Source organism: Montipora capricornis, chromosome 14 (genome assembly GCF_036669925.1).
Source record: "Montipora capricornis isolate CH-2021 chromosome 14, ASM3666992v2, whole genome shotgun sequence".
Lineage (NCBI taxonomy): Eukaryota > Metazoa > Cnidaria > Anthozoa > Scleractinia > Acroporidae > Montipora > Montipora capricornis.
In genome coordinates this window covers 795,749-812,196 of record NC_090896.1, presented here as the reverse complement: position 1 = coordinate 812,196, position 16,448 = coordinate 795,749, and the positions used below count along the sequence as shown (strand labels likewise).

Sequence of the window (16,448 nt, the reverse complement as noted above, 5' to 3'; positions counted from 1 at the left end):
GAGCGAGGTAGCTGAAGGAAGCTGAAATAACTGTTAGTAAGAAAGTAGAAGACATTTTGAGAACTTCTCTTTTGCAGTTCACCGCTATTCAATTCACGAGAACTGTATGGCAATCTGATATGCCGATTACTACTCAGTACACGAAACACATTAACAACCAAAGACATTTTACAAAATTGTAATTTATTAAATTATTGCTTCCTCCATAAGAGATTCAGGTCTTAAGTCATGTAATAGTAACAACATCTGAAAGTTGAAATAATTCACCCTGGAGCTTGGACAGGGTATACGAAAAATAACCCCAATAAATAAAACTACATGGAGTCAATATAAATTACGTGTACTAAGTAATACTAAAACATTTCTCAGAGAAACTATCTTTCTTCAATGGCCCCCCTTAATTCAATATTTCAAAATTGCGTCAGCCAGTATTGATCACAGTCACAACTGTTAATTTTTAATGCTGTTAATTTGTTTAATTATTAATGTGTAATCACAGACACGTCTGGTGATTTAAGCTGAACTTGTCAAAACAAAATTTTGAATACCAGAGTAGAATTTGTTGACAAAAGCATACAGTGACTTCACTTTTGAGAGTGGTGTATTGAGCACCAGACAGCAGCTCTTTGCTGGCGGCACTGAGCTTTGTAACAAAAATACAAAGCAACGTAAAGAGACTTTCAAAAACATTGAAGATATTGCCCTTTGTTGTGTATGCTTCAATACTAAGTTATGACTGTTCCACAGTGGCATCATCTCCCGGACGTTTTCGTTCGAAAGTTGAACTGAAAGGTCTTCACTATTTTCCTTTTTCCTTTTCGTAGTCTCTTTTGTAGTTCTCGTGTTAAAAGCTGCTATCGTTTATATCTCATCCACCACACAACGCAACGGATAACAAGGTTGATATTATTTTGTATTCAAACGCGCAAGTTTGAACAATTAATTTGATTCAGACAGTTGTATTGTATTGTATTGTATTGTTACATGTGCTATTTGTAACAAGTGTTAAGTGGTAATTTGCGCAAAAAACCCGTCGCTTATGTCATACCCATAAAATAATGCTCGCTTCCGTTTCGAGTGACTTTGTATCAAAAAGGAGCGCTGACAAGAAATTAGATCATCTTAATTTAGCTCCATATTGTTTTTTTAATTAGTTAAGCAAGATTTGCCTCAGCTATTTACAATTTCACGTTTGGTACAATTCACTATGATCAATATGATTTTATGAACCGTGTTTTTTTGTGAAACCAAAAAACGTTGTTATTCTTGTGATATCCCGTGATGCACTTTGCGACACGTATGGCTTCACACGCTCCTTGGAAATTAATTTATCTTGAAATACCTGTGGCAAAAGGAAAAAATAAACAACAACAATTAAACGAGGTGAAGCAATATGCAACTTGTATTATAGCTTCGAGCTGGGACAGGAAAACCACAGAAGGCGACAAGAAAATAACTGAGAGGAGAAGGGAGAGTCAGAGAACGCTTGTCACGTGATAACTTTTTTGAGCCTGCGATACGGTTTTTGTGCTCTACCAATTGCGCAAACTGGGAACTGGTCGTTTTGCGTAGATGTGATCCGATCCAGTTCAGTTCAGTCCAGTCCAGTTACCGCTTTTACTTTTGTCTATCAATTCATTCCTTTTGCATTGCTGTATTTCTTATTTATTGCCATGTTCCAATTTATGATATTGGCATTTCACGTGTAAGGAAGTTGTTTAAAACAGCGTGGCACGCTCCCTTTACGAAACAACGCGATTCTTAGTTTTCAAGTTTGGATCAAATCGTCATGCAAACATGCTGTCAAAAGTCATACCTGCAATGTGTTCTGTGTACACCCAAGGATCAGATGAGTCAATGTAGAAAAGAAGAAAAAACGTACAGTGAGTTAAGTCACGTTCACTAAGGGTGTTGAAGGGATGATGATAGCTCTCTCGTAAGGTACAGTGTGATCGGCTCGCTCGTTACCCATGCAATGCGGAAACAAAAGGCTAAACAACAGAAGCAAGATGGATACCTAACAACACTGGAGACTGCTACAATACTAAATATATCAAAACAGTGGATAGCGTTGAACGCGTGCGCTGATTGGCTGCTCAAACTCCGGATATCCTTTGCTATTGACCTCCGAGCAACTGGCGCGGAATTTGCGCCCGAAAATCTTGTAATCTTTGCAGGAATAAATGAGTTGAAATCATCTTTTTGTGCTATATTATCGCACTGTTTTAGTATATACTAAAACAACTATTCACCTCAGTGTCGTTGGGTAGTGGTGGATATTTCAGTAGTGTAGCAGCTCTCGAAACCTGCTATTGAATGGTATTGAAAGCAGCTTCTATTGTTTGCATCTCGTGTAAACCCATGGAACGTGTTTTGTGCAGTCATCTGTCTAATCACCTAGAGATCAGTAATATGCTTACCCGTCACCAACATGGCTTCCGGAAAGGCTTCTCTACTGAAACACAGCTCATCTCTGTCCTCGACGATTGGTTATCCTTGCTGGACAAGCGCATCAGGACAGATGTACTCTTCATTGACTTTTCAAATGCCTTTAACTCAGTTCCCCAGCAGAAACTCCTACTTAAGCTCAATTATTATGGCATCACTGGTAATAGTCTTTTTTGGATTGAGAACTTCCTTTTGGACCGCACTCAGTGTGTCCAGGTTTCTGGTACAAAGTCTTCTCGGACCAGTGTTACCTCTGGTGTCCCCCAAGGCAAAGTCCTAGGTCCCCTCTCGTTCCTATCTACATCAATGATATTGTCTATAACCTCAACTCTAAAATCAAGTTATTTGCTGATGATGCTGTTCTCTATTATGAAATCTCAAGTGTTCGTGATGCAAATGAATTTTAATTCAACTAAATTGAGGTAAAAATTATCGGGAAAAATGCGCGACGTTTCGACCGAACTTCGGTCATTATCAAGCTCTAAAGTCTAATGCCCTTGTTTCTCCTTTTGCCAGTCACTTCCACTGAGATTTGTCCTCCGTGTTTTAAAAACAAGTGATATACATGTGACAGTGTCAATAGCACATGACCTACGATCTGCGACGTCCCTCCTTGATCTTGAATCCGTTTAACGGCAACAGCATTAGTGTCTTGTGGGTTGTCAATCATTAACTATGACCTCGTTATAAAGAATATTTTGGTCGTTTCCCCTCAAGTTCGTTACATCGAGGTTTTCGATATAACGAACCCTTCTCACATGTGAAAGATAAAAATTATATGTTCACTGTGGGGGGTGAAGATATTATTTTTTAGTAAAAGGAGAAATCCTTGTATTTTATCAGTATCTATATAATAAGTAAGTTTTTAAGTCTAAGTCATTGTTTCAATTGTTTAGTCTTTTGTTTTTGGTTTGGGTAGCGAACCAATCACATTATACGTTACGAGAGATGCTACATCACCCACCACTAGGCACCTCCACTTCGGTGAATGGTTGCTAAATATTGTTAGTATCACCCAACTAGTGGACTAATGTAAATGCCGCATTTTGATTGACTACGCTACTAGAGGACTATTAGCAATAGTCCTCGAGTAGCGAAAAGCCAGACGCTCTCTTTCGTTTTATTCCCAAATAAATATATTTTCAACTTGCATTTGCTAACTTTATTATTGCCTTTTCTGTCCGACTAGTTGGGTGATACTAAAACAATTAGACCCTTCGCCCTCAAGGGCCACAGGTCAATAGCCCATTCAGCTTCGCCTCATGGGCTATTGACCCGTAGCCCTTGTGGGCTACGGGTCTAATTGTTAATTATTATTATTATTAATAACATTATTATGATATACTCAACAGAGTATCGCCTTTCTGAATGTTCAACGACATAAATATATAGGTTACAGGGTGCAATACGAAAGTTGCTATGCTAACAAAGCGATAGAGTAGTCTTTTGTAGTACAATAAATAAAAAAAATCGTATGAACTTGCTCGTGACTTTCGTGATTTATGGTCTCTCGTGACGTTTTGAGAGTTCTCAAATTGCTCTCAGCTATGGCTTATGCCAATTTTGAGAACTTTCAAGACATTGCTCGTGCCCAAAACTCACGAAATGAACTCGCGTTCATACGATTTCCAAGACTTATTATTGTTAATATTATGAGAGCTGCTCTACTACCCTATTGGACTTATGACGGATAACCTCTGATTCAGACCCATTCCTTACCAGGACAGCCTGCTTGGTGAGGGCCTGCTGCTGGTGTTTTGCCGTCTGGGCAGCACCCATATGTTGTTGCTGCGCATGAGTTAGCCACGGCGTATGCAAGTGTACTTGGGGCTAGAGGATATAAAATATGAAGCGTTTTATTGACATGCATGTTCTCCATACCATCCTAACCACTTCATTGTTGCTGTAGGTTAAAGAGAATTTATCGTTTGCTAATAGGAACCTTACTTTCACAGTTGATGCCAGACCAGTGCACGGGACAGTGACATTCATATGAGGATCCTTTTGCAATGCAAACTCCTCCATTTTCGCAAGGGCTTGGGTGACAATGGTCCTCGTCTGATAAAACAACGGTAAGTACAAATTGAGGTACGATAGAGATCAGCGACTGCATATGGATCATCGAACCCATTAACCCTTTCATGGTCTTTCATTCCCACGACTGAAACGTTCGTTCTCCTTGCTAGTACCATGGCTTTTTTTGTTGGGTAGTCATGATAATTTGGTGTTATATCAAGATCGCACCTCTCAAGCAGCTGATAATAATCTTCATTCTCAATACCTGTCTGACTGACATTTCATTGAATTGTGAGGAGAATTTATGTACTGATCATTCCTGGGAATCAAATTTGTTCCGCTATGCAATGTTTGTCTTTCTGAATTAAAGCGCCTCGATGATACAAGTATAGGTGGTCGAAGGTGAAATGCGTCCGAGGGGCAACGGGCAAAAGGGCAAATTAAAAATCAGAGGCCCCTGTAGGATTCGAACGTACGACCCTTTTGACACTGGGCTACCCACTGGGCTACACGAATCTCTTGGGAGGTATAGCGGTTATCTAAGTTCTTCACTGGAAGGTGTTCCACTAGTCTGCGGTCTTGACAGTATCATACGCCTCCACTGTGTAAATGACATGTATGTTAATAGCAACTAGTTTGTCAACCTGGGGCGGTTGTTCGAAGCCTGGTTAGCGCTAACCGTTGGTTAAGAGGTATCAAAACCTATGGGTTTCCATGGTATTTAACGCTGGTTAGCGCTAACCATGCTTCGAGCAACCCGGGCCTGGATGACATTTTGCAATTACACCTACACTCTGCGAGACACTTTAACATTTCATTCGGACTTCACTCTATTGCTAACTTAACAATTCCTCCCCAACCAACGTTGGTAGTTGGCCGTGTCCGAGAAGTTTGAGTTTTTCAACATTTCCAAGGGGTGGAGAGGGTTTTAGTTGATGAAGAGATAATTTTTTGTAATACGAAAGAAAAAGTGTGTTTTCTAACCGAAGATATGAAGTGTCTCAAGACATTTTGTCGCAGATTATAGTCTTCATTTTTATCGCATCTCAATATCGGCTGATAAAAGTATCCCGTACCTTCACATGTTAGCCCAGTCCATCCCGAGATACAAGAACACAGGAAGTCGTCGCCCTCGATCTCACACACTCCGCCATGGTGACAAGGGTTAGGATGACAGCTGTCTCGTTCTGACGCAGCAAACAAACAGTGGCGATATAATTAAATCATAGCTTTGTATCATCATCAATATTCACTAAGACCAACCACCGAAAGAAGCCTCTAAAAGCGTGATTAAAAGGAGATGGAAATGAAAACGAGAGAATTCCTGTAAATTTAAAAACGAAGCCCGAAGTTGTATATTTATTCTTAGGTAAATTCGATGTCTTCCCTCTTAGCTTCTCGACGCCATTTTGAAGCTATGGAAAGCAGAACTTGGAGGATACGCAGTTTTTAATTTCTGGTGTTCCCAGGCCTCTTGACGACGATCGATGCAGTGCTGCGTTTACGTGCCTGGGTTTCCCCTCCTCACGACGAACGGAAAGAGATTGAGCCATGATGGAAAAGGCAGACTAAGAATCTTACCGACCAAATGAATCACTCGTCTGGTAATTTCCTTTGCAAAGAAAAAATCATGAAACATGCCTATTCTTGGTTTTCACTCACGTGATCAACAGCCATGTTTTACAACGAAAACAAAAGGAAACACTTGCATAAAAATAGGGTTCAAATCCCGGAGGATTGGTTCGGGGCACCAACATTGCCGCCGTTTCTTTGTTTAGGGGCTCCAAAATGGCGACCGTGACATCATGTGAAAACCAAGAATAGGCCATTTTACAGTTGTTTGCTCTGCGACCTAGCCTATGAATGGCTGCGAGGCTGCCGGTGACCTTGCATTGATACAGCCCCGACTGCTTTTATCATGCAAATTGTGTTGTTGTAATTCTAATTAGTCCGTATTAACAAAAGCACGGAGGTTTGTATCAAAACAGGCTCACCGGCAGCCTCGCTTCCATTCGTAGGCCAGGTAACTTAGCTACAACTGTAAAATGGTCTATTGAACTAGCAGTGCAAAAGTTATGCTCGTTTTTAAAAAAAAAATGCCATACCGACCTGCGCAGTTGATTCCTTTGAAGCCTGGCGGACATGTACACGTATATCCTCCACTGTTTTCGAAGCATGTACCACCATTTTGACACGGAGTCGAATGGCACTTTAGCTCCTCTGAAAATCAAGGACAGTAACTGAGTTTCGTTGACATTAAAGATTGTGCGCTTTCATTTTTTGGCAATTTATTTGTATCTACCTTCACAGTTGTATCCTCTAAACCCTTCCGGGCATTGGCATTTGTATGTTCCAGTGATTTCCTGAATGCACGTTCCTCCATTTTGACAGGGAACCGAGTGACATCTGTCTGGTTCTGTTTTGTGAAAAACAAAATTCTTTAATATTCACTCAGTCAAGGAGTCTCACAAATGTCGGTGTGGCAAAGGGATTGCACGCGAAACATCACAGCCTTAATTAATGAATCAATTTTTGTTTCGCCTTCTAACAGAATAGCCGTTTTCACGGTTAGTTTTTGTCATTTGCATTACAATGTAATCTAGCATGTATGTGAGGCAATTTCGGGCTATTTTGTAGTTTTAACCCAAAATTGCCTCGCATCAACGTTAGCTTACATCGTAATGCAAATGAGAAAAACTAACCGTGAAAGTGGGCTATTGTAATCTGTCACACCCCGTAATAGTCTCCTTCGCAACCGTTTTTAAATACCACGCAACGTGACATCCCAAAAACAGCTGCAAAGGATACTAACCCTGTGAACGCATGTGCAACACTTAACTGATCATACATGTACACTGTTTAAATATTTTATCCAATATACTTAACAAGTAGATTTCAATATGTTTGCGATGCGTCTGTTCAGTTAGAGATCAAAGATTACGTCAAAATGAGAACAAAAAAATGGCACATGACAGCCGAGTTTGTCACTGATGTTTTTACCACATTTTGAAGTCTTCTATGATCTATTACTTTACAGACGCACGATAACATGGATTCTATTTGTTTTATGTAACGAATAATTGAAAGGTTTTGATGATAACGTCAGCTGTGCATCTGTCCTCTACTGGATCACGGTGAGAACCAATCAAAATGGGTGCATTGTTGAGCTTATTATATAAACAAATATAATATTACCGTGACAATACCTTGACAATTAATGCCTCTGAATCCCTCCACGCAAAGACAGTGGTACGAATTACCAAACTGAGAACATGTTCCGCCATTACCACAAGGATTGGACTCGCAGAGATTTATTTCCTCTAGAAAATGAAAAAAACAATGCAACTCAAAGCAGGTGCTGAACACTTGATTTTGACACGTATGTTATGTAAGACGTCATATAATGTGACATTTTGATACCGCTTACATGATATAACTTTTACGCATTGTTCTGTCACCTTTACACGATAGGACTTCGTGGTTGTTAAAATTGAAGGAAGCGAACATAACTACCTCTGAGGTAGTTACGCAGTTCAAAATCGATTTCCATCAAGTAAGCCTCACAAACAACGGTGTACTGAGACTACCCAGCATCGACTGGATTAAGCATTGTGCGTGCTCGCGAACACTCAGGTTTTTCTCCTAAGTGAAAAAAAAGAAGGATATTTTGACGTTTTAATCCATTCCACCGACCTTCACAATCTTTTCCTCTAAATCCACGCGAGCATTCACATTTATAATCCTCCTCTTCTATCAGCTCTCTGCAGATTCCACTATTTTGACACGGGTTAGGCTCGCATTTTTTCTCCACTGAAAAGCAAAAGAAGAACAAGGCATAAAATTATAGCTTCAAATGTGCGCGTCTTATTGGCGAAGTTCATCAGCAGAAAAACTAGATGAAGCATGGGAATAGAAGCGTACCCTTGACTTCTAACCTTAATTTACACTTCATTGTTTACGTGGTAAATAAAGCGTTCCCATGTCATTATACAGCGAATTTTGAACGTAGCATCAAAATAGCGCACAGCTCATTTCATCTGGCTGTTGTGCTGTGCTCCGAAATCTCACATACTTTAGGCCATCTGTAAGAAAAAGATCTCTTTGGTCGGCGCACTTCTTCCCTGCTAGCAGAGGTTTCTTTCCTTTTGCGTTCGCTGACGAGTACGGGAAAAGGGACCTCTGCCATGGGTCGAAACTCTCTTTGATCCAACCGTGGACGGCACGCTTGAAACCGCATGCCCCACGATATGTTTGCTCGCTGTGACTTGAGCCCGCTGTGTCCCGCGCATTCCTTTACAGTAATTCTGCTGTTGTTAAGTGAGCCCACAGAACATGAAGTATCACGTGAGGATTTGGTCGTTAAGTAAACGCCGCGCAAGCTCAACACAGTGAGTTTCGACCCATGGCAGATGTCTCTTTTCCCGTACTCGTCAGCCCAGCGAACGGAAAAAGAAAAGAGACTTCTGCTAGCAGGGAAACGCTCTTCGTAATTCAGACCCTAATTGACTGCAGCGAAGTCTGATGAGCAAGGCCTGTTTATTTCTTTGATCTTTCGTTGAGATGTACTATTTAACCCTCTTTAGATCTGACCTCGGCCTTAATGTCTAGTTTCAGTAGAATTCCTGTTTGGCAATCAGGCATCTCTAGTGGTCGTTCTAACCAGCACTTTCATTTCAGAGACAAACGTGGATCTAAACTCGCATAGCCTACTTTCGCAGTTCTTTCCTCTGAAACCGTGTGGACACACGCATTTGTATAGGTTGGGTCCTTGATTCAGGCATGTACCACTGTTCAGACAAGGGTTAGAGTCGCAAACTGACACCATTGCTGTAATGAAAAACGAGAAGGCGGTTAAAAGAGAGAGCTTAGGCACAAACGATGACTTCATTTTATCATACATGTTCATATTATTTGGTATCATGAAGCAGTTCAAGTTCAAGTTTTCTTTTCAGAGAGTAAACGTGCAAGACACGACACCTAAGAATACATATTGCGATTACAGTTGTCACAAGTCGTTCGGAATTGATATTTGCACTGACTGTCTATAATTAAAACTTAAACTTGCATAGACAGTAGCAGAGGTGTAGAAAGAAAATTTCATTAAACGGTAGCGTCACGTGCTCATTTGGTCATTTCACGTCGTTGTGTAACTGAAGACTTCAAAGAAATGAATCAAAATGAAGGGCGCATGTAATGAGAAGACAGCCATTAGTTTTGCTCATTCAAAGTGCAGATTTTTGGCGTTGCCGCTATCGTTGCGTAGGCCGCTCTCTTAAGCCTGGTTTTCAGTAGCGACGCAAGCTCAAGCACAAGCATAAGAAAAAGTAGCTTATGTTATTGAAATAAAGTGTCAAAATAAGCATCAAAATCATCCACAGAATCCGCCATTTTGTTCAACTGCTCGGACGCGGGGAATCTGGAACGAGGGCTTTAATTGGGCAGACGTAGCAAATTTTCCTTGTGCTTATGCTGTGTTTCGTTTTCACACGACGCAAGCAAAGGCAAGCATGCATAGGTGCAAGTAAGGAAAAGGAAAAGGAAAGCTTTGATCCTTGTGCTTGTGCTTGGGATAGCTTCAACCCCCCGTTCTTACGGTGAAATAAGCGCTTGTGCTTGCGTCGCTTTACGCAATTGCGATTATGGAGGTTCATAAACTGCCGCACTTGTTAAGAGATATGGAAGTGGATTCCATTAGCCACAAAGCTTACTATCAACGTGGTATCGTATCGTTGCGCGACGTATTCCGTTGAATGGAGCTACGCCTTAATTAAATCGAGACCTTCGAAAGCGAATCCAGTCTTGTACTGTTTGTGGACCAAGCCTGATTGGGAATTTGCGACTTTGATTCGCACCAAAATTGTCAAGCTCATAGGCAAGTTGCGTCGCACAAGACCAATTTAACACTTTACTTACTTTCACAGTTGATTCCTGAAAATCCTGCTAAACAGGAACATGTGTAAGAATTATGATTATCGAAACACGTCCCTCCGTTTCTGCAAGGATTGCTTCGACATTTACTCTCGACTGCAAAAATAGGGAAGAAGAAATGCGGAGTAAATACTACAGTTGTAGTTTGAAGAACCGTACATAAAGCATGCGTGTTTCAACCATTTTCGTTCGTTCATGAGTTCATGCATCTCAATGCTTCATAAAGCAAGCATAAATTTCGGCTTATCGCACTATCCGTAAGCGGAATTCAATACAATCATCATATTTATTGAACACCTTCGTCTAAGTGTTCTTGACACTTAGTGAGTGCAGCGTCAGCCCAGTGCTCGAATGGACCTTGGTTTATATCCCGATGGGGTCTCGGACATTTTAGGAGATACGTTATATTTCCAACTTCTTTCCGTTTATTCACGAGTGAAGACATCGCATTGCTGCAAAAATTCTGAGATTTCCAACATTTTAAACTTAATTGTAATTATCGCGTTTAAGCAAGTTTTGTAACAATAGAAAAACTTACTCTCGCAAGCTGAGCCGCTGAACCCTTCTAGACACATACAATTGTGCGTTCCAAGCGCTTCCATACATGTTCCACCATTCAGGCATGGGTTCATAAAACACAGGTTTTCCACTGTTAAACGTAGTATACAATATTTAATAAGTATCCATCGAGAAGGGTGGGAAAGTAAATAGCGGAGGATACGTATCTCGCAGCTTCGCGGTTGGTAAAAATCCATCACTTTTACACGAGGTACACAAGTGTAAAACCAGAAAACACCAAAAATATATAAACCGAAGAGATTACTATAGTTGGAAACAATTTTGTTTCTTTCTTTTTGGTTTCTCAGAGGTGAACAGTACCTTTGTATCATCTCCGAGTTAACCAATCAGAATGTTCCGAAAACAAATAAAGCAAGGAACTTTGTAACCTCTCCTCCACCTTGAGGTTACGTCTTTTGACGAAAACAGAACAAGAGTTCAAGGCAAAAGCTTGTTTTTGTAGCTTTCTATCTGGATAAAGGAAACTTCACGTTTCCCAGGCGGTAAATAAACACAGCGTCTAGTAAATTATATTTAAAATTGGTTGATCTTATCAGTTAATTTCTCACAAATCCTCAGCTCAGTACGTTTACAACGGAACGTTTCGCAATTTGTCTGTGTTATGGTCAAGGGCAGCCCAAAAAAGGCTTGGTGGCTTTACAGAAAACTCTGATACTTTCTTTCATTCTTTAATGCACCAATTGTTGAAAAAGTGATGAGATTTGAATTCGCATGCGTATACCTTCACATGACGGGCCTTTGTACTCTGCTGGGCAGGAACATTCAAACCCATCATCCATTTCAGTGCATGTTCCTCCATTTCTACACGGGTTCGGCTGGCATTTATTTTTCTCTGTTAAAGAAATATTTGGTGAGCATTGAAGGTAATTAGGTGAAATTTGACTCGGTTGACTTTGACCATTATCAAGCAAATTCAACCTAACGTATGACAGTGAAATATTTGAATGTAATTCGTTTAAACCTTCGGCTTGTGACAACTCGAAGCGTGATTGATCGTCGCAGTCGAGAGAGCAGCTTAAGCAGTTAACAAGGAAAAACCTGAAAAGAATGCAGACTTGAACGGGACTCGAATCGAAGCCAGTGAGATTACACTGAGCTACCAAACCATCTGCGAGCTGGAGGGTTTCGAGTTCATAAGGGGTACACACAGAAAAGAAAAGACGTTGCGCTAACGGGGAAAAGAGATAATACTGGTCTTCTTTAATACTGAGAGTTCCCCGATGCTTGAGTATTTCGTAAAACTACAACTACCCCCCTCCCCTCCCCCCCGCCCAAAAAAAAAAAAGAGGGTTAATCAGTGTACACATGTCATCAAAAAACCCAAACGTAACGTGAAGCAAATAGATGCGGCCGTCGTCAAACGCCGGAGATTTCCTCAGATCAAGTGATAATTATACTCTCACATCTGAATGGCTGAATATTCATTCATTCGCCTGTTGGAAACCTCACAGCAGGCTGAAATAGAGGATATTACATGGTCGCACGACTTGTTTTATTCATTTTCGGAAAGGCGAAAAAGTGGTCACCAACCGCCAAAACTCGCATGTTGTGTAACATGAAACAGTATATGAAAGTTATGGAAGAATCAAGATCATGATGCATGTAATGTCATATTGAGTCATAAAATGTTAACGTAGGAGACAACAATTATATTACAGCACAAAAGTATCTTACAATGAAGGGGAAACCTGATTTGTATTGCCTTATCGTGTTAGTTTCCATGAAGACATGTGGAAGACAAAAATAATATCTTCACTGTGCGCGGTGAAGATGTGATATTTTGGTGAAAAGGAAAATCCTAGTATTTCATCTGTATCCAATATAGTATATAAGAAAAAGGTAGACTGCATACCTTCACAATTGGTTCCCTTGTATCCCTCCATGCAGGTACAGATAAATCCACCATTTGCCTCTGTACAAATTCCTCCATTACGGCAAGGATTAGGATGACATTTGTTTTCCTCTTTAACAAAATAAAAAAAGTCAAAGTTGAGTGAAGCTTGAATTGGCTCTAATTACTTTAGTCCCATTCATTCTACATCGGGTCAATACTTTTATGTGTGTAAGACAGTGGTGCTTAGACCTGTAAGGGCACGAGAGAGCGAATTGGCGCTTTCTTTTTTCCCTTTTACCGTTTTTACAATTTTTTTTCACACTTCCATTTTGTATATATTTCCATCTCGCGCGTTTACATCTTAGTTTTTAAAGGCTTTAGTCTCGAAGGCGAAAGCTTACGTTTTTAATTTTTTCTTAACCAGAGAACTCTTTTTTACATGAATATATGACAGGTATGCTACAAAACCCGAGCGTTAGACCCATGCAATTCATTCATTCAATTAACCTGCAGAAACATTTATTCACCTTGGCACATTATATGATAAAGTTAATATAGTACGCGTACAAATATTTTTTTGGCTTTCTTAAAGAAAAAATATATTTTCTTCTTGGAAGCTACCCTCGATGGGGTTAACCTCTTTTAATATTATTGTTATTGATTGTATGAATTAAGCATTGTCATTACTTTTATTATCATCATTATTGTCATTCATTTTGAGACTAATTTTTCAGTTATACTGAACTACAAGCGGCTCGTGGAAGTTGCGTAGGCCCTTCGGGCACATCGTAATTAGTCATTGGAAGGGCCTGGGTTCGACTTTGTTGGGAGTGCGCGGATGCTTTTCGACTATGCCATCATAGATACTGATGTATCTACCCTTTAATTTTGAACATTCCGCTAATCTCGTTCCCAGGGTCTCTCTTCTTCTCTCAAAGAGAGACCCTGGGAACTAGGTTGACATTCCCTTACCATCGCAATCTGTTCCTTTAAATCCTGGTGCACACATACATTCGTAGCCATCTCTGACCTCATGGCACGTCGCGCCATTTTGGCAAGGATTTGGATTACAGTGACGCTCTGTAAAATGGATAAACCGTATTTTCACCCACGTGATGGACTCTTAGCCTTCTTGCATGCATTTGCATTTATTTTATAAAAGTAGACATTTGAATGTTGTTTTAGTTAGTGCTGATGTTACCAGTGACGCAAGCTTTAGAACAAGCAGCATAGAGGACATAACCTTCACGTAACTTGTTTTTGGATAGATGCTTCTATTCACTGTTATACATTTCAGCCAAAGGCTCACGGATAACAATTTAACTCTTATTTAAAGAACGGACCTGAATATTTACGAGTGAAAATTTTACTAACTTTAATACAATTTTACTGTAACAATAGAGCTACTAAGCTGCGAAAGAGCGATGATTTTGGGTAATAAAATGAAACTATATGAAAACTCTACATTTGAAAATATTTAGAAAAACGTAGTTAGTGTTGTTAATAAGGTGGTATCGTGTGGTAAAATTAACACCCCCGGTATTGGTGGTCTATCTCTCCTTCAATATAACGTCGTCTTTCGCATTCATACGTCAGTAGGTTGGGTGGGTAGGTGGCTTTAAGTATGGAGTGACAGCGGCTGCTGGAGGAGCCTTTATAGGCTGATGTTCTATCTCACCCCATAGAGAGAATTGTAAACCCCTACGAGACTGTATATAAAGCATTACCATTGCCCTGTAGGTATTAAAACGATTTCCAAGAGCGGACATGTCGAAGGGCGAATCTCGGGCTGTGACATAAGGACATTAACGTCACATGATGTTTGCCGATTCAATCAAAAGGACCTTTCTTAAGAACAAAAGACTACTTAATTTCAAGTGAATTCGTCTGTGTATGTTGCTTGTTCTTTTACTTAGGCTCTAAAAGGACAGCCTTCTTATTCCGGCGTTAACGCCTTTATCACAAGTTATATTTATAAGCTAGACTGTTAATAATACGATTTCTTTCGCCGTATTTTAAATTCAGCCTTTTTACCTCAACGAGAATGAGTGAATCGAAGCCACTTAATGTGTCAGGCCTAACAGGTTCTTAATTCATAAATTGCGACGCCCAATTTATGGGTGACTAGCGATTATAAATCAAAATGTTTTTAACTATCACTTACCTTCTTCATCCTCTTCGTCATCCGCGTACATTTTCATGGGATCGTAAAATGAAAAAGGAAAAGCGCGATGGTGCATTCCTCCATACAAACCTCGAGAGAAGAACTCATTGTAAGGAATGGGCATCGGCGGTCTCGGAATTCTCGTTGTTACAATAGTTCTCTGCGTCATGGGAGGTGGTCGCATCAACATGTACGGATGGGGTAACGCGGTGTGGAACGGATGCATTATATACTGTCTTTTGCGTTCATAGTTATGTTTTAACGATAAAATATTTTTTGACTTCTTTAACGGCTTACTGGTCCGTAACTCTCGGGCGCCATGCTGGTTTTCGTTCACCGGGTCGCGTAATACCAGTTGTGTTTGTTTCTGTCTGATCGCAACTTGTTTTGTCTTTTCTCGTGTTTCCTCCGTCTCTGATAATCTTGATGATCGCTTGTCCTTGCGATTGGGTCTCGCATCGATTTCACACAAAATTACAAGCAGCACAGAACCCAAAATAATTCCCCTTATTCTTGTCTTCATTTTGGTCGTTTTTCGAGGAAGAAGGGAACTCTTTCGACGGAATGGATTATTAAGGTCATACTTTTATGTTTACGTACCACCTCAAAATACTGACTTGCGATTGGTTAATGTGAGACCTAAATGACACTCCGTGTGGATGTATTGTTTGAATTCATAAATAAAATATGGCTTCAATTTTAAGTCAAGAACAGCAATTTATCGGGAAAGGTGATACAAAATTTTGTCGTAGTCTATTGTAGCATCAGCCTTGTTATAAATTTAGCACTGGTTGCTCTCAGTAACTGAGGCACAAGACAAAACTCTATCGGGCACCAAATAAAGACCGGTAATATTATGACACTCAAATATATATATATTAAACTGTTCAAATAGTAACAGTTTCCCATTAAGTGAGGACAATTATCATTGTAGTGGAGTAAGCTCACTGAAGAGATGAACAGTTAAGCTGATACTGAGCTTCTTTAGAGAATTAGAAGACATCGGCCTTCTGCAAAATTTCTTTGTTTGCTTACGGTTTGATAGTTGAAAGAAATAAACAAAGGATCGTAATTATGCTCAACAAAAAAAGCAAATTGATTTTATTGAGAAACATATTTCATTCCTAGCGGTGTAGCGTTATTACTGTTCTTTTCTTCAAGGGACTAAGGGAAAGAGAAAACTCATTTTCTCTTCTCTTGCCAAGGACCATTTTGGGAGGGACGGGAGCAGGGGCGCGAATAATGGGCTCCTTTTAAGCCCAACAAAATTCTACTATAATCCAAACACGTAAGTGGCTTTCATATTATAATAAGTTTTCGTTCAAGGAATTTAATGGTTTTGGCATATCAGAACATAGACAGGCTCCACGCTATCTACCCAAAATTGTTCATGATCCCTTAGTTAAAACTCGCTATATTTAAGAGTAAACAAATGTTTAACAATGGCGCACGTGCGCAAACCCTCTTCCAGTTTTCGTT

At 40.0% G+C, this 16,448-nt stretch overlaps 1 protein-coding gene and 1 long non-coding RNA gene across 6 annotated transcripts in view; one reads left to right on the top strand and one right to left on the bottom strand.

Moving 5' to 3' along the window:
* Positions 1–16,448, top strand: part of LOC138032194 (uncharacterized) — a 35,781-nt gene that overhangs the window by 16,980 nt on the left and 2,353 nt on the right. For all 5 annotated transcript variants that reach the window (XR_011128303.1, XR_011128302.1, XR_011128304.1 and 2 more), the window contains 2 exons: positions 4,404–4,520; positions 5,859–6,068. This is a non-coding gene — a long non-coding RNA (uncharacterized lncRNA). The remainder of the gene's footprint in view (positions 1–4,403; positions 4,521–5,858; positions 6,069–16,448) is intronic.
* LOC138032191 (fibropellin-1-like) lies at positions 164–15,515 on the bottom strand. The gene is made up of 16 exons (XM_068879804.1): positions 14,970–15,515; positions 13,778–13,885; positions 12,824–12,934; positions 11,693–11,803; positions 10,931–11,041; positions 10,378–10,488; positions 9,175–9,291; positions 8,158–8,274; positions 7,671–7,784; positions 6,767–6,880; positions 6,574–6,684; positions 5,541–5,651; positions 4,396–4,506; positions 4,168–4,278; positions 1,817–1,828; positions 164–1,342 (listed from the first exon to the last, which is right to left on the bottom strand). The coding sequence occupies exons 1-16, from the start codon at positions 15,490–15,492 to the stop codon at positions 1,329–1,331; spliced, it is 2,007 nt and encodes a 668-aa protein (XP_068735905.1). The 5' UTR covers positions 15,493–15,515; the 3' UTR covers positions 164–1,328.

Coding starts and splice junctions, on each gene's coding strand:
- LOC138032191 (XM_068879804.1), bottom strand. CDS start 15,492: ATGAAGACAAGAATAAGGGGAATTATTTTGGGTTCTGTGCTGCTTGTA. Junction 12,935..13,777: donor TAAAGGAACAGATTGCGATG/GTAAGGGAATGT, acceptor ATTTTGTTAAAG/AGGAAAACAAATGTCATCCT. Junction 5,652..6,573: donor CAAAGGAATCAACTGCGCAG/GTCGGTATGGCA, acceptor TTGCTGCGTCAG/AACGAGACAGCTGTCATCCT.